At 45.3% G+C, this 24,939-nt stretch overlaps 2 protein-coding genes across 7 annotated transcripts; both read left to right on the top strand.

The window, feature by feature from the left end:
- Positions 1-424: 424 nt before the first annotated feature.
- Positions 425-7,207, top strand: spon2a (spondin 2a, extracellular matrix protein). The gene is made up of 5 exons (XM_076164890.1): positions 425-653; positions 3,031-3,251; positions 5,836-6,027; positions 6,292-6,463; positions 7,017-7,207. The coding sequence occupies exons 1-5, from the start codon at positions 425-427 to the stop codon at positions 7,205-7,207; spliced, it is 1,005 nt and encodes a 334-aa protein (XP_076021005.1).
- A 2,106-nt stretch (positions 7,208-9,313) lies between these two features.
- kdm3b (lysine (K)-specific demethylase 3B) lies at positions 9,314-24,549 on the top strand. 6 transcript variants are annotated; one of them, XM_076164794.1, is made up of 25 exons: positions 9,314-9,811; positions 12,288-12,452; positions 13,048-13,161; positions 13,354-13,459; positions 13,790-13,914; positions 14,011-14,070; positions 14,175-14,885; positions 15,023-16,286; positions 16,360-16,591; positions 16,714-16,928; positions 17,125-17,277; positions 17,451-17,558; positions 17,702-17,829; positions 17,928-18,222; positions 18,308-18,561; positions 18,769-19,041; positions 19,178-19,349; positions 19,455-19,545; positions 19,631-19,761; positions 19,909-20,028; positions 20,450-20,473; positions 22,758-22,897; positions 23,015-23,191; positions 23,320-23,454; positions 23,573-24,549. In XM_076164794.1, the coding sequence occupies exons 1-25, from the start codon at positions 9,605-9,607 to the stop codon at positions 23,651-23,653; spliced, it is 5,481 nt and encodes a 1,826-aa protein (XP_076020909.1). In that variant the 5' UTR covers positions 9,314-9,604; the 3' UTR covers positions 23,654-24,549. The 6 variants fall into 6 exon arrangements, with proteins under 6 accessions (XP_076020909.1, XP_076020910.1, XP_076020911.1 ...); XM_076164795.1 differs by having other exon boundaries at positions 17,931-18,222; XM_076164796.1 differs by having other exon boundaries at positions 16,375-16,591.
- Positions 24,550-24,939: the final 390 nt, after the last annotated feature.

Below are 24,939 nucleotides of genomic sequence, written 5' to 3' on the forward strand. Positions count from 1 at the left end.
CGAGTGATGACTGCTGCCTATTGTGCAGTTCACCCACAGACTGGCTCGGGACTAACTGGCACAACCCAGAGTGTGTAGGGAAGGCCAGAGGGTCAACCGGTTCAGCCAGCTTTGGTCTCTAAACATACATAAAGAAGGATCTGTTGTGATTTGATTTCTCTGCATTTCATTTCCCCGATTAAATCGAGTTTCATTCGCCTGCCAAGAGACGGAGATTATGTTAATGCGGCGGCTTCTACGGCTGTAATATGCGCTGTGCATTTCATGGGAACGGAGAAAACTCAAGGACAAGGGCAGTTAAATTTTACAACCATTATTGCTGTGTGTGTGTGTGTGTGTGCAGGGATCTTAGCGTTGTATGCAAGCTTGATATATTCCTACCTCGAGCGAGAGATTTAGCTTTTCTTTCCTGTGTTTCTTTTAGATGATGTCATCAGAACACCTGACCTGCGGTTGGCTGCAGCAGCTCTTCGTCCTGCTCCTGAAACTCTCGGTGACGTTTGCTGGGCCCCTGCGACCAATCAACGGGACAGAATGCACAGCCAAGGGTCCTGCTTCCTACATCCTGGTCTTTACAGGCCACTGGAGCCCACAGACGTTCCCCAAGCAATATCCGCTGTTCCGCCCCCCTGCACAGTGGTCCAAGCTCATAGGTGAGAAACGCTGCAGGGGGAAAGAAAGTGATGGAGGTCGTTCCAAAATCAGCCGGTGCTTTTGTTCAATTTAACCTCGACACCTGGCAAACTATTAGATTTGTGTGTTTTATGGTTCGGACGTTGAGTTGAAATCAGACGGAACTTGGAAGAAAATTCCCCCAGGCATTATCACTGTGGATAGTTAAGCAGTAAATGTGAGGAGGAGGAGGAAGAGGAGGTGTTGACCGCATCATTTCCACTAGACAAACATACAACTTCAGGCAAGAACTTCCATTGTTGTAGATTGAGTTGTGATTCCCTGCTCTGATGAACGCTTTCAGATCTTTTTGTTTCTCTGCGCACAAGCAAAACAAAATGCAAGTATAACAAATGGCAGGAAATGAAAGAAAACTTCAAAAATGTCGGTTTTGATGGCTCTGAAAAAGCTTCTGGTTCCTCCAAATGTTCCTGCCGTTTGTAGAGGTTTGGAACCTCATTGTCAGCACACACATACATACACAAATTATGGGGTTGGGAGATGTTTATGGGCAAAGCAGTGAGAAGCACGGACTAAATACAACCAGATGGGCTTCTCTCCGCTTTTCTGAGCCTTCATGCATTCGTCCACTCATAGTTTTAATATTTCTCTATTTCTCTCATTTGTTGCACGATTTCCTACATTTCTGCTGGTTCACCACAGTGTTGGCGGTAATGGTAACGACTGGAATGGAGGTTTTACCGGGGCTGGTGAAGGTGGGTGATGATAGCTGGGGTGCGCTGGGGTCACACCGCTTTACCTCAGAGCCAGGAGAAGAAGAAGAAGAAGAAGAAGAAGAAGAAGAAGAAGAAGAAGAAGAAGAAGAAGAAGAAGAAGAAGAAGAAGAAGAAGAAGAAGAAGAAGAAGAAGAAGAAGAAGAAGAAGAAGAAGAAGAAGAAGAAGAAGGGATTCATCTTCGTTTTTTTTTTCAGAGAAGAAAGATGGGATGGATGGCAGATGTTAAGCGCTTGTGTGTGTGTGTGTGTGTGTTTTAAACTACTCTGGTGCATCACCGTCTGTGGTAGCTGTGGGTTTGTCTACTTTCCAGCTCTCTCATTGGTGTGCTGTTGCCCTGCCAGACGATGATGGCCTACTTTACTCCATATAGAGGCGGCCACACCCCTAATGGCTTATAATGTCCCAAGGAATGGACTTTGTCACAAGAGAAGAAAAACACAAGATCCAGGGGCCTGGATGAGCTGACAGGCTGCTGGGAGGGGGCCAAGGGAGACAAAGAGAAGACAGGAAGCTGTAGTTTGTCACACAGCGCAATGGAAAGCGGAACCTGTCCAGGGGTTTTGGGGGGCCTGGTAAGGTTCTGTAATGACTTCATTTAGGAGACAGGGGGGCAAAGGAGCAAGGATATAGTCAGAGGGAATGGAGTTTGTCATTGGGAAAGAAAAAAAGAAGAGTTTTACAGGTTTACAAAGAGTAGAAAGTGGGCTCTAATCTCTTGGTGGGGCTTTAACGTGACATGTTATTGAATTTCAGGGTCTTCACACTTGTTATGCTGGAAATGCAATTAGGTGCATAAGTAATGGTAGTTCAGAGTGAAACAGAATAGTGTGTGAAGTGTGCGTGGCTTGATGCAATGTGTGTGTGTGTGTGTGTGTGTGTGTGTGTGTGTGTGTGTGTGTGTGTGTGTGTGTGTGTGTGTGTGTGTGTGTGTGTGTGCTACAGCATGTGTCAGGACTATTTAAGTCTGAGTTCATAGCTCTGAAAAGTGAGGTAAGGCAGAACCATCAGAGCATTTGTCAGCGTGTTTCTGGCTAACCTTCCTCTGCCCTGAAAACCACTGGCCCCAGGTCAGTGGCTCTGCGGGTTTCAATACGGAGCGCCAAGACTTGCGGTATAAACAGTTTAACCTAACTCAGTCTCCTGATTCCTCGCAGATTTCATAGATAACCAGAACTAAATATGAGAATGTGATGCAAACGGGGCAGTTGGATCGAGGGATAAGAAAAATAAATCTCCACTGGTTTCCAGAATTGTTTTAATTTTTGAGTCTGGCTTTTTTAGTCTGCCTGTCTGCCTGTCTGCTCAGCTCCCGAGCCGTCCTCTGGCAGCTCCGGCCTGTGTTATGGTTTGATCAGCGATACACGGAGGAGGGATGTAACTGTAACCACGCAATAATGCCAAAGACATACATTTGGACAATCCCTCCAATCCAGATCTGTTTAAGTACAGGGAGTTGGAGGCAGTCACAGAAATACATAGAGGCTCTGCACTGGAAATGATCTCACTGTCTGGCTGAGGTTCTGTGGTGCTTAAATGACACTGATATGCACTCCAGTCAATAAGCATCTCATTTCGGTAACTGTCTGCTCCTTTTTCTCGTGTTTCTTCTCTCCCTTTTAGCGGTCAGCCATAATAGCCATTTTCGGCTGTGGGAGGAGGGTGCTACAGCCAGTGAAGGGGTGCAGAACTTTGCTGAAGTCGGGGTGACGGTGGAGCTGATGAAGGAGGCCAAAGAGGCCAGAAAGAGACGCTCGGTCGGCGCCATGTACCGAACTGCAGGCATCCCTAACGGCATCGGGCACAGCTCCACCGAGCTTCTCATGCAGCCCCGTAACTCACTGGTAAGCTGGAAACCCGAGCAGAAAGAATACACTTCTATAAATGCACACATATGCTCCCGTACGCACAAACCGTCTGACTGCATCTCTTTAGTCATCTGGTGACCTGGCTCTCTCCGGATGTCTCCATAATGTAGTCCATCCGCCCTGACCAAACACTTCACAGTTCTTTCCACTATCCAATCAGACTATGTTTAGACCAAGTGCTGAAGCCCTGCAGCCACAAGCGCCCACATCCATCCTGCGTGGTCTGCTCTGTGTCTGCTGCCTGTGCCACCAAACCCAATGAGCTCAGGGGAGAGGGGCCCAGGCTGAACTTTAGCTCTGTAGGCTGCTGGGGCCACCGAGTTAACGTCATCAAACTCAAACCATAGCCGGGGCATATTTCAATGACAGAGGTGCAGAGTTCAGCGTGTGCTTTCAGGCTGAGTGATGCAGGCGGCTGTTGAGCTGTTGGTGTTGACTCTTTTTTGAGGCTTTGGCTGAACTAAATTGCTCCGCTGCAAGAAAATCATATTCCATAAAGAAGCGACTGGGAGGACGGTGCTTCAAACTATACTGTGAGTCTATATCTCAGAACAAATCCCCTAATTTCGATTGTGAAGTCATTTCAACAAAGCCAGTAAACAACAAAGAATGATTGTGAAGGATTTGATCGAGAATTAAACATTTAGCAAGCACACCTGGATTCATCACGGTTATCACGTATACTTTTGAGATATTAATGTTTCGTGTCGACCATCCAATTCACTCGCCAGACTTGTTTGTATTCAGCCCCAGGTTAGAAAGAACATAGACGGAAAAAACCTCAGTGTTCCTCTCCAGAATTTCTAGAATCCAGAGTGACTCATCTTGAAAGAAAAAAAAAGTAACTGTAACTGAGAAGGACACGGTGGAAAGATGTGAAGAAGAAAGACTGGGCACCTAGTGAGCTTTTAGAAATGGGAGTGTTTCTGCTTTAATATCTGGCGACCTACATTTGTTTATTGGTTTGTTCCACCGGCTGAACCTGAGGGCTCTGCAAATCACAACCAGCTCCGTCCCCGGGCATCGCCGGTGCTCTAAGCTCTCGTCATGCACAGCAGCTTAGCGGCTTGACATCTACGTGGTGTCTGTGACTGGATTTAAATGTGTCCGTCTGTTTTTAGATCAGTGGGCAGAAGGCAAAAATAAAGGCGAGTATGAAATCAGTGACTTTGTGCAGAATGCGACAACGATTGAATGACGCTTATCTGTCAACATCTCAAGCTATTGTCGTGTTGTATGTGTGTTTCTCTCTTCATCTCTCTCACTCTCTCTCTCTCTCTCTCTCTCTCTCTCTCTCTCTATCTCTCTCTCTCTCTCTCTCTCTCTCTCTCTCTCTCTCTCTCTCTCTCTCTCTCTCACTCACACACACACACACACACACACACACACACACACACACACACACACACACACACACACACACACACACACACACACACAATTCCATGCACATACATAAATCCTAGCCTTTCCTCTTTCCCACAAACCAAAGCATGCATGTGCAATGCCCAAAAAATTCCCAAGCACACATGATTCCTATCTCCATATTCATAAGCTCCCTGCTATTGCTGTTATAAGTGTAATTCAAAACAGATAACACCGATCGACAGAGTATCATCATGGAATTATTCTTAAAGACGCAGGGCGCTAGTGTCACCAAACACAGTTGCTTGATGGTTGGTTCTATTTTAGGCCGTGGAGATGATTTGCTATGATAGAGAAAGAGCCTTAAGGGATCTTGGGAGTTCTGAGTCACTATCTGGGCTCTAGAAAGCTTGTATATTGTAAAAGCACCACGGGCCGGTGGAGCGAGCGATCCCAAGGCGCACATCGCCGCCGAGCGACCCAATGGATATAGCAGGATGGCTTCTTGGAAAAACCGCTGTTTTCGAGGAGGCTGAAAGAGATGAGAGGAGGGAGGGAAGTAAGCAAAGGAGGAAATAAAGTGAGGAAGGAGGGGAGCAGTGGAGGTTCGTGAAAAGGAACAGAGCCGCTTCTGAGTGAGTCTCTCTCTTGCTGTGCGTCATCGGCGAGAAACAGACCCGGTGTGTCATGCTGACTCTACCTGCCTGTCGTCCCAAGGGCTCTGTTCCACCCCGATGGACTGTTTTGATGTCAGTTCCAGCACTCCTTCATCCAGATCCACTCCCAAACCTATCCAACTCCGCCCACCCTTTCCTCTGCATCTAAATCCTTCCAAGCCCACCCACCTTATCCTGAGCTGCGGCGGCTCAGGGCCCGATCCTTAAATATCTAGCCGGGTCTGATTTTTCGTTTTCAAAAGCACTGGGTCTTTGGGCGTCTGCCACCTCCGTGTGCGCTGACCCCCAGGCCACTTCCTTTATGAGGTCACCATCTCTCAGGAAACATCCATCACATGGGAGAGACAGTCTAACCCTGCACAGGAAACCGAGTGGGTGCTTACGTACACACACGCATGCACACAATCCCCTGCACCCACGACTAAGTTATAATGTTGACGTTTGTCTTTGTGTGTTTAACGAAATCTCATTTATAATATGTCAAAGTTTAAACGTATTGCTCTCTGTCTGTTCACCAGCTGTCCCTGATGGTGAAGGTGATCCCCAGCCCCGACTGGTTCGTCGGTGTGAACAGTGTGAATCTCTGTGACGGCAGGCAGTGGAAACAGGACGTGACCATTGACCTCCAGCCTTATGATGCAGGGACAGATTCAGGATTCACTTTCTCCTCTCCAAACTTCCCTACCAGCCCCCAAGAAAACATCACAAAGGTAAATCAGCCCCAACCGCTCCTCACTTAAACCTGTGTTCTCGATTTAACAGCGTAACCTCTTAGCTTTCCCCACTTATGTCAGGGTTTGTGAACTAAACTGATGTGCATTTAGTAAAGAAGGCTTCTTCTCTTACATAACAGAACATCTATCCCTACCTACTCACACATGTTATCGTGTTTGAACTTTAGTCGGGATTCTTCTGGATTTCCTGAAGATTTACAGCTAAAGGCCTGTCTGTCTGTTCTTTGCCGCCTTCTTCAGATCACATCTCAGATGCCCAATCACCCGGCCAACTCCTTCTACTATCCACGCCTGAAGGAGCTTCCGCCAATCGCCAGCATAATGATAAGACGACAGAGCAGATCGTCTAACCGACACACCCCCATGTCCAACCACATCCTGCCTAACTCCATCAGTCCCCAGCGCTTCTCAGGTACGACTACAGGAGTCTGGCTCAACTTATTCCTACACAAGAGCGTACATTTGCTGGCTACCGTTTTTAGTATCACGCATCAGTCCACATGGCAAACACGCTACAAAATACAAATCATGAAGAGCTGTCACTGATATTAAGCTGCACTCTGACAGCTAGCGGTGATGTTTGGATTATAGAATTTAAAGCATTTCATTGGCCTCATTATGCAGCCATCCACATTTACCAGCCCAAATCAAAGGTAATCCCAGGTCAGTTATATCCCTCAGACCCCAGTATCATACTTTAGGTGGCCTTGTTTGGTCTACTGATGCTGTAAACCAACGCAATGCAACTCAGACAGTTGTTGTTTCTGCAGAGGGGTGTCATTAAATCATCAATTTCACAAAATTGCATGGTTTTCAGGTCATGAACTCAGATGGAAAGTGAAATATCTCCAGAAAGCTCTGACTTTTAAAATAAGAAATCAGGGAAATCAGTCAAAACACCAGCTTAAACACTCGTGTTCCTGTTTTCTTTCTAGCATTAAAATTTCTTTCTTTCTCACATGCAGCAACTCCATTAGACTGTGAGGTGTCGTTCTGGTCATCCTGGGGCTTGTGTTTGGGCCCCTGCTCGAGAGGCGGCGTTCGCCACCGCACCCGCTACATCCTTTTACGACCGGCCAACGCTGGCACCCCCTGCCCGGAGCTGGAGGAGCAGGCTGAATGCACGCCACACAGCTGTTTGAAACGCCACCACTAACCCACCAGAGTGCACAAGCACAGACACAGCCAGCATGCAACACTGGGACTATCAGGTTATTACTGCTGGACTAAGAAATGGTGCTGCATCGTAAATGTCTCCTTGAAAATGCAGGGGATTTTTGTTTCTGTCAGCCAGGTTGTGGAGATTTTCTTACTGCATTACCCACAAAGCCCATTGGTATTACAGAATACATTTGTTCAGCTGGATTACTTCCATGGCAGCGCAGAGAAACTCACATCAGTAATCTACAATATATGCTGACACGGGTAGACAGAATCAGAAATGTACAGCGTCTTCAACACACACCCACACACACCTGCTTCAGGCACGTCTGTATGTGTGTAGAGGATTAAGCAATAAAATGCACATTTCCATATCCATGTTACCTAGGGGCCATTTGCTTTGTTGCATCTTTGCCATGGTCTCAGGAACACACACACACACACACACACACACACACACACACACACACACACACACACAAAGGTCCTTGCACATACTTCATATTTTTGCAGGCACTGAGGCATTAGTTTACATAAGTAACCTATACATGCTTGGCCCATGCAGCTCTTTCAAAATAGCCTCACACCCCAAATTATAAATAACACCCTTCGCAAGAAATAACTGATGGCTGACTTGAAGCTTGTCTAAAGAAGCTGGCCTATTTTACAACAAGATGCAGGTTTTTATAGATTAAAAACTACTAGAATATTGTATTATTATCTCTTTTGATATTTTAAGATGTTGAGATTTTGTATATACTGTATAATGTATCGTATCTTGGACAACTCCTGAATAAATGTGGAGGTGTATTTTACAAAAAGAAAAAAGGTCTTTGATATTTGAAACCCTTTTCAGACCAAAGAACATCCTTGATCTGGGTCTGGAAAGTCTCCAATCATACAATATGAAATCTGTTTCTTTGTGCACGCCAAAATGTAATTTCATCAGTATTGACACTTCTTTATTTGCATCAAGAGGAATCAGAGCCCGATCCAAAAATATAAGGCCATAAATATGATTGTATGTGTAGTATTATAGTTCAACCAAAATAGATTTCACCTGCATATTAATAGATGAAAATGATATCCATCCCAATCTATTTATTCATCCCATACTCTTTGATAACTCAACACTTAATGTCCTTAAGACATTTTATAGATGTAACCTTTTGTTCATGAAAGCTATGAGTGTGAGCATGTTCGTAGCCAACTATGAGGTCACCGAGGTCCAGACTGCGGTTATTATTTCAGAGTAAATAATAAAGATCATAGTCTTGACATAGTCATATGTAACTATTATATATGTATATATACTGTTTATTTTACATGGTCTTTAAATCATCCAGAAATGCAGTAAACAACCCTGTGTACGGCCTTGACTGTAAGGTTCTGGAATACTTCAACCAACTCCACAAACGTATCCTATCCTATCTTATCTTATTTTATAATGCTGCCATGAGGAGATTATTTTATGTTTAACGCTATGTGGAGTTTGTGGCGGTCTGGCGCCTTCTAGTGGCAAACAAGGTTTTCAATAGTTACTGAAACTACTACTATTACTTCTACTACTAGTAGTCAATAGCTCAATACCACATTCAATCTCTTAGAGGGCTTTACATGTTCACGCAAAGAACAGTCCCTGACCCAGCACAATGCTTCGAAGGAAGACAAGGAATATCTGCATGAAAACCCCCAACTTAACCTGTAATAAAAAAAGGAAGGACCTTTAGAAAATGCAACTCGAAGACAGATTCCCTCTGCTCTAATGGCCAGGTGTACAATACGAGCCATAGATAGGAAAAAATATATTAAAAAGAGGAATGCCGTAATACAGGAAAATAAAATAACACTTCAGTCCTGATTGATTGAGAAGAGAATCCCAAGACCACAGAGGAGTGGCAGATATCCTACTACGACTTCTACTACTACCACCTCATAACCAATGATAAAAATAATAATGGCAAAGAAACACGACATGAGAAGATTCAGGTCAGGTTTTGCTTCAGGGTAATCTATCATCAGAGTACGGTGTAATGGGGGGAGGCTGCCAGTAGGGGTCACTGTTTCCGGAGGTTTGAGACCAGTCTCCGCAGTGCTGCTTGCCTACGAGGAGTGCGTTTGATTGTTGCAGGGCTCAATGGCGGACAGAGCGGGATAGTGGCGTTAGCACCGAGGACAATAACATCTCAACGAAGTGGATTTCTGCCGTGCCTCGTTCCGCCGCTGTGTACACTACGGTGCACCGGTCGAACGGAGGCCTTTTGTGCAATAAGTCCAAAATTGCCGAACGCGTATTGACGCTGTTTGTCGCATTTCCGAGTTATCACCCCCAGCTAAGAAGTTACCCTGTTCATGGTAGCTTACTGAAGGCAGCGGGCTAGCAAAGCAAACCATGGGGGACTCTCTGGAATTGATAGGGAAGCGTCTGATTTTGCTCCTCGGCGACGGCAGGTCAGCTAATGGGTCCGAGCCGGAGCAGGCGCCTTGGACACGGGACTGGCTCCGGGGGACGGTGCGAGCGGTCAGTGTTATCGGCCTGGCAGCTCCGGAGGTTACCGGAGGAGAGACGACAACAACAAGCCCAGCTGCAGGACTGACGGTCAGTGTTTACAAACGAACGCCACCATACTATCAAACTAAACACCCAGTACCTCAAAAAAGAAATATAATATACCGGCCAATATCGGAACGTGGCGTCACTCGCATCTGCATGTTTTCTGCTGTTAATATCTGTGTATCTATCGGCATGTTCAACGCGACCCTTTGATTATATTAGCTCGCTAGAAGATGCAGACGCTCGGGCGAAGCTAAACTCGAGGCCGAGGATTTTCCGGCCTTTGTTTTATTAGCTTTTTATCTAATTCGCATGTTGCACTTTGCCACAACAAAACACACCATAACATTGTTGCTGTGATTTGCACGCCACACATGACGCACATATTGACAATAGCTGCACGTTTTTGTATCGTTGTATGACTTATGCGACGACTCAATCGCAGGTAAGCAACCGTGAATAATATCATTAGCTCGGTCTGTGCTAGTTCAGTCCGAGGCCTCGCAAGTTCAGATGAGGGCGAAGCAGCGACGCTTCTCACTCACCGTGGCGTCTACTTTGTTAGGGTAAACCAAGAATAATCCAAACAATTGCCTTCGGACGAGCACACAAATGAACAGAAGGCATTTACCACATTTATGGTTTGGTTCCTGTGCGGGGCTGCCTTGCTTTTTACTGATAATGCGTGTGAGATTTGTAAAAAAGGAAAGCGATGGTGGAATTCTTCACAAATACGACGTTATTGCCCTTTATAGTTAATTCCAGCATATCTGAATAACAAACATTTAATTACAAAACAGAGTTACACAAACAAAATCAGTCATGTTTTTATAACGCCTTCAAATTTGATACAGGATCCTTTTTTCTATCAAGAAAACATGAAAGTCAGATGTAAAACAAATACATGTAGAAATGATAAGAAGCCCCTTTTTCTTTAACTTTAAACTTTTTTCCCCCCCTCCTCAGCTGTGAATCCGATCCATGATCTAATATATCAAGAATATAATACTGCAGTAGGTATTTGATAGTGAATTCAGATCCATTAATGATGAAAACACAGACGGCTTTAAAAATTTAGCAGTGTAATAAAGACACAGATGCTTTAATATCGTCTTTTCGGGGCGATAAATCGAGTTGCCGCCCTCCCATAGTAATGGAACCATGACACAATGTCAATCATCTTTAAACAATCGGAAGCAAGCAACTCATAAGAGCTTATCCAAGCAAGTTTCTGAAAATTCCATCTAGTAGTCGGTTCTGAGAAGTTACTTGATTTTGTCTGGGATATGCTTCTTATAGTGAATGTTTTAAATGCTGTATGTCAGTTCCATTTCACTCGAGTAGAACAGCTGAATAAAGTGGCTGCCTAGTAATGTTTTAGCACAAATTTGTACAAAAAATAGTAACGTTAATCTTGAAATTATAGTCACGCTAGTAGTCTGTCAATTTTAGGGGTGTAACAATACACTTAGCCCACAGTAAATGCTCTTTCAATCGTTATAAAGGTAACCACTATTTTGACAAAATGCGCAAAGGTTTTCAAAAGGTTATATAACTGCAAATTGAAAGAAAGTGTAAAATAAGAATACTAGAAACTCCAAAGAGCCTTTGCCTGAATGTGAATGGTGTGGAGCTTTTGTTTTATTTTGGACAGATCATTGAAGCCATGCTTGCATCAGCTGATTGGTTCTCAGCTGTTTCATTCATGGAACAGCCATCAGCTGACTGAGAACGTCCAATCATATTTATCGAACATACTCATACAGGAGCACATGGTAGTTTTGATAACTTGACTCCTCTCACTCTCACCCTTTCTTTACTGATCTCATCACATGGTCCCTGAAGGCCTCATCCAATATCTTAATATCTTACCATCATCTCAGTTGGCCACAATCCCCATTTCATTGGAAATCAAATAGTTCATTTCTGGTTTTGGACAGGGGCATTGTTATTTGTTGTTTATTAACCTGGTTATTCCAGGGTATTGCTAAATAACTTGATTTCTAAAATGCCATGTAATCTGGAAGCCTTGCTCCAGTCACCGCTTGAAGAATCTATGGGAGACCTGGTTAACACATGCCGATTTCTGCTGGAGTAACCTGGTTATCCGGTCATGCACACCCTTAACTCGGAGTTCAATTCCAATATTTCACAGTGCGTATGTCTGTGGGAAACACTGTGGCTAGGATAAGTAACGTTGGTGGATACAGAGATGAAATTGGATTTCATACACAACGAGCGGTGGAGGCAGCATTGGCAGCGACAATAGACAAATCAACAATCTTTTTCAGAAGTTTAGAAACAGCGTTATTGGTGAAAGCGCAATATTTAGAGATGTTTAGATCGGCGAAAACTGGGCGGTGAGGATCTTTTTAATGACCCAACTTGGTGTTTGCATGTAAATGAATGTCAACAGTGAAGACAAAGACTCTCTAAATACACCAAGTTAGCAGTACTAGATACAAGTGTGTTTGACAGTTTAATATCAGTGTCTCATAGAAAACATTTCTTCCCACTGCAGGTATTTGTGGAGTTTGAGAACGCGGTGCAGAGGTGCTCGTGGGTGCAGGTGTACGGGGAGGGGGTGAGAGCCATTTTGGTGGAAGACTCCATAGTCTGGGCCAACCGGACTGAAGGCACCGGGACTGCCGGTGCTCCCCCACCGGCTACTGCCTGGCCTGCTCTGGTGAGTGGTCCAGTACACACACACACACACACACACACATGCATGTTGAAGTTGTATCCCAAACTAAAATGGAGCAAAAAAGGCACAGCACAGCCTTTTCCCACTCTCCTGGTGTGGTTGTATCCACTGACCTACCTTAGGTGTCTTCCTTCCCGAGAATACACACCCGTGGTTGAACCTTGACCGTTGTTGACTTAAACAAACCATTATCCTGCACGCTTACAGGCGCCGTTGCTCGGGGAAGGCTTGGCCCGTGTTTACTCCCGTAATAAAAGGGACCTAGTTGGTTCGTGCTCACATGTGGCTCATGTCAGAAAAAGTAATGGGAGAATTAAACAGGAGACACAGGTAGTAGTGAGTTTTGGGTGACTTTCCTCTCTGGAGATCAATCTAACCATCATCCCATATCTGCTGATGTGACATGCTTGTTTTCTGTATTGAATGGGAACTGTGGTTTCATTCGGCTGTTGTGTAATAGGAAGCAGATCTTCATGTTTCCCATGCTAAGTAACACTTAGCATAATCACACCAGATGCAAATGTCTTGCTTCATTTTACAATATCATGCTAATTCTCCGTATCATCTTTTCCCTCAGCTCTTCCGTTCCCTAGTGGACAGAGTGGGCTTAGGAGCTTTGGTTCCAGTGGAATATTTTGGAAACAGGAATTTTGAGTTTCTCTCTGATAAGAAGACTGTCCAGAGGTTTGAGGTATGTAAGTCTGACATACAGAGTTTATGCTACAGGACTTTTTTAGATGAATATAGAATAATGATTTGGTTGATAAGTTGCCGTTCTGGTGTTCTTCCCCACCTGTGTAACATTGGTGTGTGTGTGTGAAGGTTTCTCACCGCTGTACCGTGAGTGCTATTTCAGGACACTGTGGTTTGTGTCCTTGCGCAGGTTGAAAAAGACATCGGACACCCTTTGGTGTTGGAGCAGCCGTCCGTGCAGGCTGCCATATCCAGCTGGCACAGTGACTTTGAGCTGCAGGAGATCTTCAGGAAGGGTGAGCCTTACCCTCCGTAATAACTCCCTCTCCCTCCCCGGCCTCATGTCTTCAGTCTCATCTTTGTATACCTAGTGTGTCTTTCCTTTTGCGACCCGATGCTCCAAACCATGTGTCACACAGGGGTTAGGGAGTTCTCAGGGTTTAAGTCCAAGCAAAATACAACACCAGCAGATTTAAGTCATTACCACACCCTCAGCTGCACAGCACGAGGCTTTCAGACTTGGTACACTTGCAATAGGCCGCCTTCGTCCTCTACATCTCTTCCTATCTCTTTCACATGAATAATTTCTCAAATCTTAACGTGTTGTGTTACTGCCGCATCCTCAGGGTCTTACACCATTCAAGGACGCCGGGTTCGCGTGTACCAGCCAGAGTTTGAGGAGTGCTGGGCCTGGGGTTTGGTCTCCCAGCATGACCCGGTGTCGCACATCATGGAGATCACCTTGGATAAGGTAAGTCACGGCGCATTCGTTGTGTGTGTGCGCGCAAATGAGATTGTGTGTTTATGTGTGACGGATGTCCCTTTAACGGCACCTTTCTTGATGCAGGGAGATGAGAATCAGATGGTAGATCCTCGTGTCATACACGTCATGCTGGCAGAGGAGGAGGTAAGGTGGTCGTATTATGAATCTAGTTATTGGCTGCATTGTTTTGATTTGTAGGTGAACCTTATTTATTAATCCAGTTACTTTACTTCTGCACACCTTCACAGCTTGGTAAGAATGGCCGGCGTAAAAAGGAGAGTGAAGCCGTGAAAGGTGATAGCGGACGTCGACGTAGGACTGCTTCTGAAGATGAGGATGATATGAATTTGAAACGTTTTAAAGGAGCAGGAGAGGCGGGAGCTGACGGACAGAACTGTGGCGACTCCAACAAAGCCTCAGTGGAAGGCATGGTGATGTGGGGAGGAGACTCTGCAGGAGGGGAGAGAGTCAGCAGCACAACCAAAAACGGAAGCTCTCCTGACGGGACCTTTGTACAAGGCAGAGTGTCGTCTCCCAGCACCAACCCGTCACTCCAGATAGACCAATCCAATGCCACTTCTCCTCGTTACGCCGTTCACATCAAAGAAAATGGTCGCTCACTTGCCACACAAGGGGCAGCAGACTCTACCACTGCTGTGACTCACACCCCCACTCCTCCTCCCCTCAAACCGGCCCCCTCTCCCTTCTCCAGCACATCTTTCCCCTCACTTGGCCAGATGCCAAGCCTTGTCCCCGGGGCTCCAGCTCCCAAGGCTTCTCCGACCCCGCAGGCAGACAGAGGGGAGGCCTCCCCCTCAGCGTATCCCAAAACAGCTGTTCTTGTGTCTCCGGGGCCTGTCACAATTTCCTGGTCTTCACCTGACAGTGGCCCTAGTGTGGCTCTTTCTACTTCTGTGGGTTTCAACCCTAAAGCCCCCAGCTGGGGAAACCAGACTGAGGTAAATATGATGGGTGCGCTCGGTGTTAAAGCAGGTTGTCTTTGCACTGAAGGCAAACTCACTACTTGGTTGTGGTACATCATCCTTTTGCATCATCATTAGTGTCACCGTGTTCATGCTCTTCTTTTCTCTTCTAGGGCTCCAAGACTCCTCTGGGTTTCCGTGCACCCCAGGCCATGCCTGCTGCTGCTGCTGCTTCAGTATTTGGAGATGTAAACTCCCAGTCTAATGGGGCCCTCACCACTAACACACCCTCCCAGGACACCCCAAGGCCCTTTGGTTTTGGGTTCGGCGGAGCTAAGACTGAGACTCAATCCCCGCAGGATCAAAACCTCTTTTTCCAGTGTATGACCAAGAACCCTGGGCCCACCCCAAGTCTGAGTGCTGGTCAGGCCCAATCAAAGGACACAAACTACTTCACAGCAGTGTCTGAGAGCCTAAGTAAGGAGCCACCAAGCCTGTTCAAGTCTGTAACCCCCCCTGAAAACCTGAAAAAACCTGTGGGTGCTGCGTCCCCAGCTGGACTTTTTGGGTCGGCCCCTGCAGCGCTAACGTCACATAAAGAGCTGCCCAAAGTGCCTGAGAGCCACCCAACAGGAAATGGTGTGCTCAACAAACCTTCACCGGCCTTCCAGGGTATGGGTGGATCTGGAGTTGTGAGAGGCTCTGGCCTGAGTATGGGGGGTCTGGTGTCTGCCTCAGGAGCACAAGGTGCTGGTAATAGGAGTGGAAATAATGGAACTTCTGCCGCGGGCTTAGGGCTGCAGACTGGCTTCAACTCTGCGGACAGCCACCAGAACCTTTTTCTCCAGGCTTCCAAAGAGCCTTCTAATCCATTTCTGGCATATGGAGATAAAACACCTCACACTTCCTTCGCTGGCCTGTCTGGAGCTGAACCACAGACCCTTGGCTCTGCCTCGGACAGTAAGCCCAATCTGTTTACAATGGCCGAGCCACCTAAGGGGATTTTGCCTTCTCCTTTCACAACACTCCCAACAGCTTGTTCCTCCAGTTCTTCCTCTTCTCCTACACCTGCCTTGTCTCAAAGGTCACAGAACGAAGGGGCCGTGTCCAAGGAGGAGCAAGAGGATGAGGAGAAGCCTAGTTCCACATCTGGCGGCCCAATGTTTGAAAGCACTGCCCCTGGAGGAATGGAGGATGTTTCCTTTGACCAGAACCAGGCCCAGAAGTTTTCCCTGGAGGAAAGAGGCCATTCATCCAAACGTGACTCTGACTCAAGTAGCAACAGTGATTTGTCAGACCTGAGTGAGAATGAAGAGGGCCTGGAGAAAGGCCAAACCCCAGGAGGACCACCACATTCCTCCAAGGATGCAGCCATGCTGCAAAAATCTAAAGTCCCAGGCGCTGCCAAGAGTCGTCCACGCAACAAACCTTTCAAAGGTAAGCCTTTAATGCAGCTCCACTCATATTCTGTAATAATGACGTTCAAGATGACAAAGAAAGTAACATTTAGGTGTGTGTCCTCCAGTGGGGCAGTCTGTACTAAAGGACCAGTCAAAGGTGCGGCGTCTGAAGCAGTCAGGAGAGTCTTTCCTCCAGGACGGCTCCTGCATCAACGTGGCTCCTCACTTGCACAAGTGCCGCGAGTGCCGCCTCGAGAGATACCGTAAATACCGCAGCACTGATGACGACAGTGAAGATGACGATGACCCTAATGTGGCCTGTCGCTTCTTCCACTTCCGCAGGTACGCTTGTGTACAACAATGTGTTTGCTTGTGTGTTTGTGCACCAAAGAGGAATGTTCATATACTTTCACTGACACTTCTCCAAACCTGTTGATCTGATCTTTGCGTTTACCTTTGGCCAGACTGGCATTCACCCGTAAAGGTGTACTGCGTGTGGAGGGCTTCCTGAGCCCCCAGCAGAGCGACGCAATGGCTATGGGTCTGTGGTTACCTGCACCAGCTGTCCAGGAGGGTCTCGACCTCGATACATCCAAGTACATCCTGGCCAATGTTGGAGATCAGTTCTGTCAGTTGGTCATGTCTGAGAAGGAGGCCATGATGATGGTGGAACCTCACCGTAAGTGTTAAGAGCAAAGATCTAACTGAAGCCAATGTTTTCTTCACTTTTCCTAAGCTCTGTCCCCCACGTTCCCCAAAGTATCAATATCAGTGTTCCTTCTTCTCGTGTTTTTTCCTAGACCTTCTCTTAAACCTCCCATAGTCACGTTTATCAGGAGTGTCACCATTATGCTCTCTCTTTTCCTCTCCGGCAGAGAAAGTGGCATGGAAACGTGCCGTGCGAGGTGTCAGGGAAATGTGTGACGTGTGTGAGACCACCCTCTTCAACATCCACTGGGTGTGTCGTAAGTGTGGCTTTGGCGTGTGTTTGGACTGCTACCGTCTCCGTAGGAACAGGCCAAGGGAGGGTGAGTCATTACTGCGCCCGTAGAGCTCCAAGGTTTTACCACAGTGTTACTCTGTCAATGAAGCCGTTATTAGTTTATTATATTTTAATAAATTGTTATATTGATCAGATTTTGTGTGGACAATTTAAGCACATTAAAATCTTTGATACAAGTCAATGTGTATCTTCCTTCAGATGTAGATGAAGGTCCAGAGGATGAAGTCTTCTCTTGGTTGAAGTGTGCCAAAGGTCAACCTCATGAGCCACAGAACCTTATGCCTACACAGATTATACCTGGGACAGGTAATGTGCATTCACCTTCAATAAGAATAAGTTATAAATCTAATATTCCCCACCTGCACCTCTTTTGAGTATCAATCTTATTAGTCATGATCTGATGTCGGGCTGTATGAGCACTGATGAACTTTATCGCTTCCCTCCTGTAGCTCTTTACAACATAGGGGACATGGTGCATTCAGCGAGAGGCAAGTGGGGCATTAAGGCCAATTGTCCCTGTGCGAGTCGACACACCAAGCCTCTCATACGCCCGACCGCCCCCAATGGCATTTCACAGGTACGCACATGCCACACCGCCTTTTTCTGAGATATTGTCTCGTTTGTGAATGTGTTTGACTTAAATACGTGAACGTCTCCATGTGTGTCTTGTCTCAGCAGTCCACAGCAGGCGGCGGCTCAGGCGCCGCAGCCACCGGTAACGGCACGATTCCCAAATCAGAGGGAGAGACGTCAACGATTAAAACAGAACCTATACACACGGCGATATCAACAGAAAGTGGGGCTGGGGAAAATGTGTGTAGTACCAGTAACTCCACAAGTGGAACGTCGTCACCTTGTAACCTCGCTCAGTCCTCTGCAAAGGAGTCGCGCTCTTCGGGGGAGGGCAACAGCTCCGCTCTGCACTGGCTGGCAGACTTGGCGACACAAAAAGCCAAGGACGACACTAAGGGTAAGTCTGAAACAAGAAACACAGATTGAGTTACCGTGGTAATAAAAGCAAAAATATCAACGTCTTTTTGCCTGTGTCATTGTAGAATCTGGCTCCCTTCGGTCTGTGATGAGTCGAGAGAGTCGGCCCCCCTTCGGTTTGGACTCACTCAGTGCCCTGTCAAAGCCCTCTGCTTCCAGTCCTAAGCTATTCAACAGCCTCTTACTGGGCTCCAGTATGGTCCAGTCCAAACCTGAGGGTTCCAGTCTCCGAGACCTGCTCAACTCTGGCCCGGGCAAGCTCCCCCAAGGCCCTGGAGAGAGTGGAGTACCATTCCCATCTGTCTTTACCTCAGCAGGCGTACGTATGCTTAAGGAATTTGTCATTCCATACAAGTGTTCAGCTATATCACATCTTTATTGCATGAAGGTGTGTTAGTGTGTAGTGTTCAACCATCAGGGCCCATTTAAATTAAATGCAAGTCGGCGAAATGAATTTAAACAATGGAGCATAGCATCATTGCTACATTTGTGTGACCCTAAAATCAACTTTTGTCTGTCATATCAGAGTGACAAGCTGAAGGGCAGCCTCCCAAACTTCCTTGATCACATCATTGCCTCAGTTGTGGAGACGAAGAAGGCAGAGGGCCGTCGGACCGGTGCTCCTGACGGTGGCGAACTCGGCGTGTTGGGTGCCCGCCGAGATGGAGTAATGGGCCTCAGTGTTCTGGAACCACATACCTCTCACTCCTGGCTCTGTGATGGACGACTTCTGTGCCTACAGGATCCAAGCAACAGCAACAACTGGAAGATCTTCAGAGAATGCTGGAAGCAGGGACAAGTAAGAGCCTCACGGCATAACTCCAGAGCCACCGTGGGAGAAACATGATGGAGAATAAATCAGAGCTTTCATCAGGGATTTCACTGCTTTGATGTTGTTGTTCTGTTGTCTCTAAACTTTCCTCCTTGTTGTCCAGCCTGTGTTGGTGTCAGGGATACATAAACGTCTGAAGGGTCATTTGTGGAGACCTGAGGCCTTCAGTGAGGAGTTTGGAGACCAGGATGTAGACCTTGTCAACTGTAGAAATTGTGCCATCATATCCGATGTAAAGGTGCGAGATTTCTGGGATGGTTTCCAGGTTATCTCAAGTGAGTGGCTACATTTCCTTTTAAAATAATGATTATATGTTCTTAGCCTTTCCTCCCAACGAGCTCAGCATTAATGTGCATCTTTGTGAATATTTGTGAATCCAGAACGATTACAAGATAGTGATGGGCAGCCCATGGTGTTGAAGCTAAAGGACTGGCCCCCGGGAGAAGACTTCAGGGACATGATGCCCACACGGTGAGGACTACATAGTTTATATGAATGGAATCATGAATCGATTCTACCGGAGCAGAGTTTTAACAACATGTAACGTATGTCTCAGGTTTGACGATCTGATGGAAAACCTCCCCTTGCCAGAATACACAAAAAGAGACGGTCGCCTCAACCTTGCCGCTCGTCTGCCCAACTTCTTTGTGCGCCCTGACCTGGGACCCAAGATGTACAATGCCTATGGTGAGAGTGAACCGCTGAGACTGATGCAGGTCTTTTTTTGCCACACAGTCAGTCACCGTAGTTTTATGTCTCATCCCTTTCGCTCCCACTTTGTTGTGTTCCTCCTCTGTTTTCTCATTCCTATTCTTTTTTTCCTCCTTCCCTCAGGCTTGATCTCGACTGAGGACAGGAAAGTGGGCACAACAAACCTCCATCTGGATGTATCCGATGCTGTCAACGTTATGGTTTATGTTGGCATCCCTCAGGCAGAGGGAGACCATGGGCAGGGTGAGTGGACTCTGAGAGAACTGCACCTCTGTCTGTGTCTCTCTTATTTATACTTTGTTTCTTGTTACTTGTTGTACACCATGAATTGATCCATTGACACACCTGCTTACGCTTGAGCATGTATAACAATTATGAAGAAATTATACATTTGGTATATGAATAGTTTTGTGTACCATATCCAAGACATATTTCAAAATGTTTGGGATATTGGAGAAAGTAAATAGTAAATAATCTAATTTCTAAAGGCTTATGTTGGGTCCTTCCTTTAAGTTAGACGCTGAGCCGTGTGGTTCATTGTTCTCGTAGCTTTGTCCCACACATTCTGCTTTCACCTCTGGCCTATTTGGCTTGGATAGGACCCTGAAAACACCCTGTAGTGGGTCTCATTCATTGACATTGTGGCTAAATTTCTCATTCACAGAGGCAGATATCTCTGGACGTAAAGGTCGGTAGACTTTCACTTGTATCACTCCCGTAGCATGCCCTTCTTCTTCTTCTTGACTAACTCCCTTTCTTCACTCTTCCACTCCATTCCTCTGTTAATATCTGTGCAGTAGGGGCCAGAGCACTTTGGCCCACCTGTGTGAATTTCTGATGTGGCATGTTTTGGATCCCATTCTACATTTCATTACAAACAAAACCTTTCTTGGCCCCAACTAAATTCACTCTGACACTTTGGTAGGCATGGCATTCATTTATATTCCCTGAGTCATCGTTACTGTAGTGCTTTCTTCAGTTCTTCGGTTGGTTGCATATTTGAGTGAGTTGTGCTCTGGTCCTTACACTATGGGATATATTTTGAATTTAATACTTACAGGCTTCCTCTCTCTCTTCCTGTCGTAACACAATAATAGACACCAAACACTACCCAGTAGTTTGACTGTATCCATACAAAGGGTATATGGGGGGATGTATTAATACACCCATACATAATACTTAACCTATTCAACAAATTAGCCCGGCTTCTCTTCGGTCATCTAGGAATCATTTATCTGCGTAACCACATAATTGGTACTTATGTCAAAGCGGCATGGTCACATAGTTCAATGTGTCTACACAGTTACTTACTACTGATGAGAAATACTAAACACCAAACAACTTTTAACTGATAGAAGCCATAGGTCCAAACTGACTCACAGCCCACCTGGATGTGTTTGTGTCTCTTCTTCTCAATTAATAGCCATGTTTGCATTGCCAGTTTTATGCAAAACAAAGGCCATTAAGATAAGTAATAATAATAAGTAAACGTGGGATGACAGCTCCATGATCCAGTAGCTCTCTGGGAATGAATTATTCTATCCTCATCTGTTTCTGTTTCTCGCAAAACGGACAGCCAAATGTTATAATGATAGAAATGGGGAGGTTTATGGTGACGTCAATGTTCTGGCAAATATTAACATTGGAGGCATCAGCTGAACTGTTGATAACACAGCTGAAGTAACTATCGGCTGTTGTCCCAATATGAACCTTTTGCTTTAGTGCTTTCCATTTTCAACACAAAATGTTGCCATGCTCTGTCAGGCGTGTCCTCTTGTGTTTATGTAGTTGCCTTTCACCTTGTTTAGATGTTACTTCTTATTCTCTCATTAAATTCCCGTCACTCTGTGCTTTTTTAAACCCAACCTGTAAATGGAATAATGATGTCTTACCTAACCACCAAGTCACAAAATCTGTTGCCATTCCAGTTTTACATGTTATTTCTTTGTCAGCTAGCCTTAAAATCCACTTCAAGCAAGTGAATTGAGTGCTTCCATTTCATATTTGTTTCAATTCCTAACTTGAAATTATGCAAAGCACAGGTCGATAGAAATCCCACTGCTGATGAACTATGATGAGAGTTGGGTGTCTTTCAGGCTGTGGTGCTGACCTCTGTACAATCAATCATAGACTGGGAATGTGATGTCAGTAAATGTGATTGTGTAGTCTTTGAGTTGTCCTTTTCTCTATCACAGTGGTTCTCAATTGGTCTACATGCAGGATCCACATTTGTTCTTGGTCATTCAAATATAATCCAAATGTAACTTAATTGAGTCATTTAGCTTTTTATGTTAAATTAATAGTTTCATAATCTACAGTGCTTTATAAAACAGTTAAAATCCAGAAAACACTGAAGCTCTTATAGCGGAAAATGAAAGTAATAACCCTGGTTGATCAGCTCCAACTTGATTAGGAGCCTGATAAATAACTGTGGAGTAAAACTCACAAACTCCTAAAATAATGGCCAGGGACAGAAGCAGAGAGCAATTTCAACACTGTGTTGTTTAGCTAAGTTAATACTGTTTGCATGAGACCTACCCAAGGCCATTTAATGCTCGATTGTGTTAGTGTTGCAACAGTCGTTGTAACAAACACAAAATGATGTGTTTTGGTTGTTTTTTGTACTGGACCAGTTGAGAACCATAAGTCATTCTTCTCAAAGAATGTGCTGTACGTTAGACTGTTTGTTTTAGGATTATTCTATGTAAGATCTGAAATACACATTTAACATAGCAGACTACAATGTTGCTGCTCCAGGATTCAGGTTGATGAAAGAATAAGTAATCAAAAAGGAATTAAGCAAAGACTCTCACGTGCTCAAGTCAACATCTTCCATGTCTATAACTCTCACCTTGAATAACATTAACACAACATGCCCCTGTAGAATGCAGTTATTGAGGTTGCTGGTGTCCCCTGTGTGTGTGTGGTGTGTGTGTGTATGTGTGTGCGTATGCGTTTGTTTGTTCCTTTAGAGGTCACGATCACCATTGAGGAAGGTGATGTGGATGAAATGACAAAGAGGAGGATTTACGAGGGGAAGGAGAAACCTGGAGCACTTTGGCACATCTACGCCGCCAAGGATGCTGAGAAGATCAGAGAACTGCTCCGCAAGGTCTGCTATCTGTCCTAACAGGCCTTTGATCGCTTGAGCTACAATAACATTGCCTCACATCAGTGTAGATCAGTTGATAAAAATCATCATGCCATGGCTCATCCTTATCCGTGTCAGGTGGGAGAGGAGCAGGGTCAAGAGAACCCTCCAGATCACGACCCCATTCATGACCAGAGCTGGTACCTGGACCAGGTGCTCCGCCGAAGGCTATATGAAGAATATGGTGTCCAGGGTTGGGCCATTGTACAGTTCTTAGGAGACGCAGTCTTCATCCCCGCTGGGGCTCCACACCAGGTCAGACATGTTGTACTTCTGAGAACACACGGTTACATTAGTTGTGTTATTGACTTCAACTTGGCAGAAATTTACGTAGCATTAATTTTTTATTTATTTTTCTGTCCTTCCACACTTCTTTCCCACAGGTCCATAACCTGTACAGCTGCATCAAAGTGGCAGAAGACTTTGTGTCTCCGGAGCATGTGAGGCATTGTTTCAGACTGACCCAGGAGTTCAGACACCTGTCCACCACTCACACAAACCACGAGGATAAGCTGCAGGTTGGTGTTCATGTTGTTTCAGTGGAATGTGATCTTAACAAGTGTACAATACAGTACAATTTCCTAATGAGAGAAATGAGTGATTGCTCTAATAGATATTTCCCATTGTGTTCCACAGGTGAAGAACATCATCTATCATGCAGTGAAGGATGCTGTTGGGACACTTAGGGCCCATGAACCTAAACTAGCACGTCCTTAGTTCCCCTCACTTCTGTCTTAAGGCAGCCAGCCTCTGAAGACCACTCCGCTACAAACACACAGTACACGTACACATTGCATACATACATGTACAAGCTGCAAAGTACAAAGATAAAGTGTGGGGGGTTTTTGGGGGAAGTGAAGTTCTGGGCTTGGGGAAAGAGACGGTTTGAAGTGGGGTGGGATTAGACGGGGAGGGGCTAGGCAGTATGTCGATGAAGGAAATCCTTGATCGCTGTTACACAATACGCTCAATTATTGTCTAGTTATTTTCCAATTTTTTTGATTAACTCTGTATTTAAGGTCAGCGTGTTTGTTCTGTTGTTCATTGTATATGTATAAGATGTGAGACGAAGGGAGGTGAAAGCTGACGTGCCTTTGTAGCAAAGAGGTTCAGCTACCACATAAACGACTGACAAAAATGTGAGAACTGGGCTAACTTTCCTATTTTGATGGCGTTGGTATTTTTATTCAATAGGCAAGAAGTTAACCTGTTTTTGTAGAGTTTTGTTGAGTTTTTAAACAGCTGATTTCTTCTGCCGTCTGTGGCTGAAATGGATCCGTGAAGCAGCCAGCGAAGGAAAGCAGACCAAAGTTTTGTATTTTTAGTTTTCTTATTTCACTTTCAAAGCCAGGACTTTAAAGGTGTGTTCTTTTCTTTTTATACATCAGAAGATAGGCGCGATCGACCACTTCAGAGAGGACTTCTTTATTTCTTTATTTTTTTCACCATGGGTTTAGGTTCCCACCTCTCCTTCATTGTCTGACTTACAACAACATTGTTAAAGAATCACGTTTTGCAGCTGAACAGAACTACTGGCCAATAATGGTGTATCAATATATATATTGATCTTAGCGTTCTGTTTGATTTTTCAAAATAAAGTTTACAAAAACTTATGTCTGCTTAAATGACTTTCTTCTCATAATGTGTAATCACTTTTGTCAACATGGAGAAATCGAATAATATACAACAACATGCAGATGTTTCCAAATTGCCTCTATCAGTTCTTATTTAGAGAATGAGCAGAATCATATTGTGCTGTTGCCATATTCTCTGGAAGCTTCTGTCTAAATTTGGAAATGGGTCACAGAAATGGGACAGAAGCTTGAATGTCTCCATGACACCCAATCGTAGCATTAAATGTACAAATCAACTAAATAATTTGTTTACTCGGTTGGATGGTGCATTGGGACTACTCTTCTGCCCTATGACATAAACACACGTTTCTTCGGTCGCTTTTTCACGTTGCCGTCACCAATTTTAGCGGGCTAATTGGGTCACGCGCG

Source organism: Genypterus blacodes, unplaced genomic scaffold (genome assembly GCF_046128005.1).
Source record: "Genypterus blacodes isolate CSIRO-AG114 ecotype Tasmania unplaced genomic scaffold, CSIRO-AGI_Gbla_v1 ptg000139l_1, whole genome shotgun sequence".
NCBI lineage: Eukaryota > Metazoa > Chordata > Actinopteri > Ophidiiformes > Ophidiidae > Genypterus > Genypterus blacodes.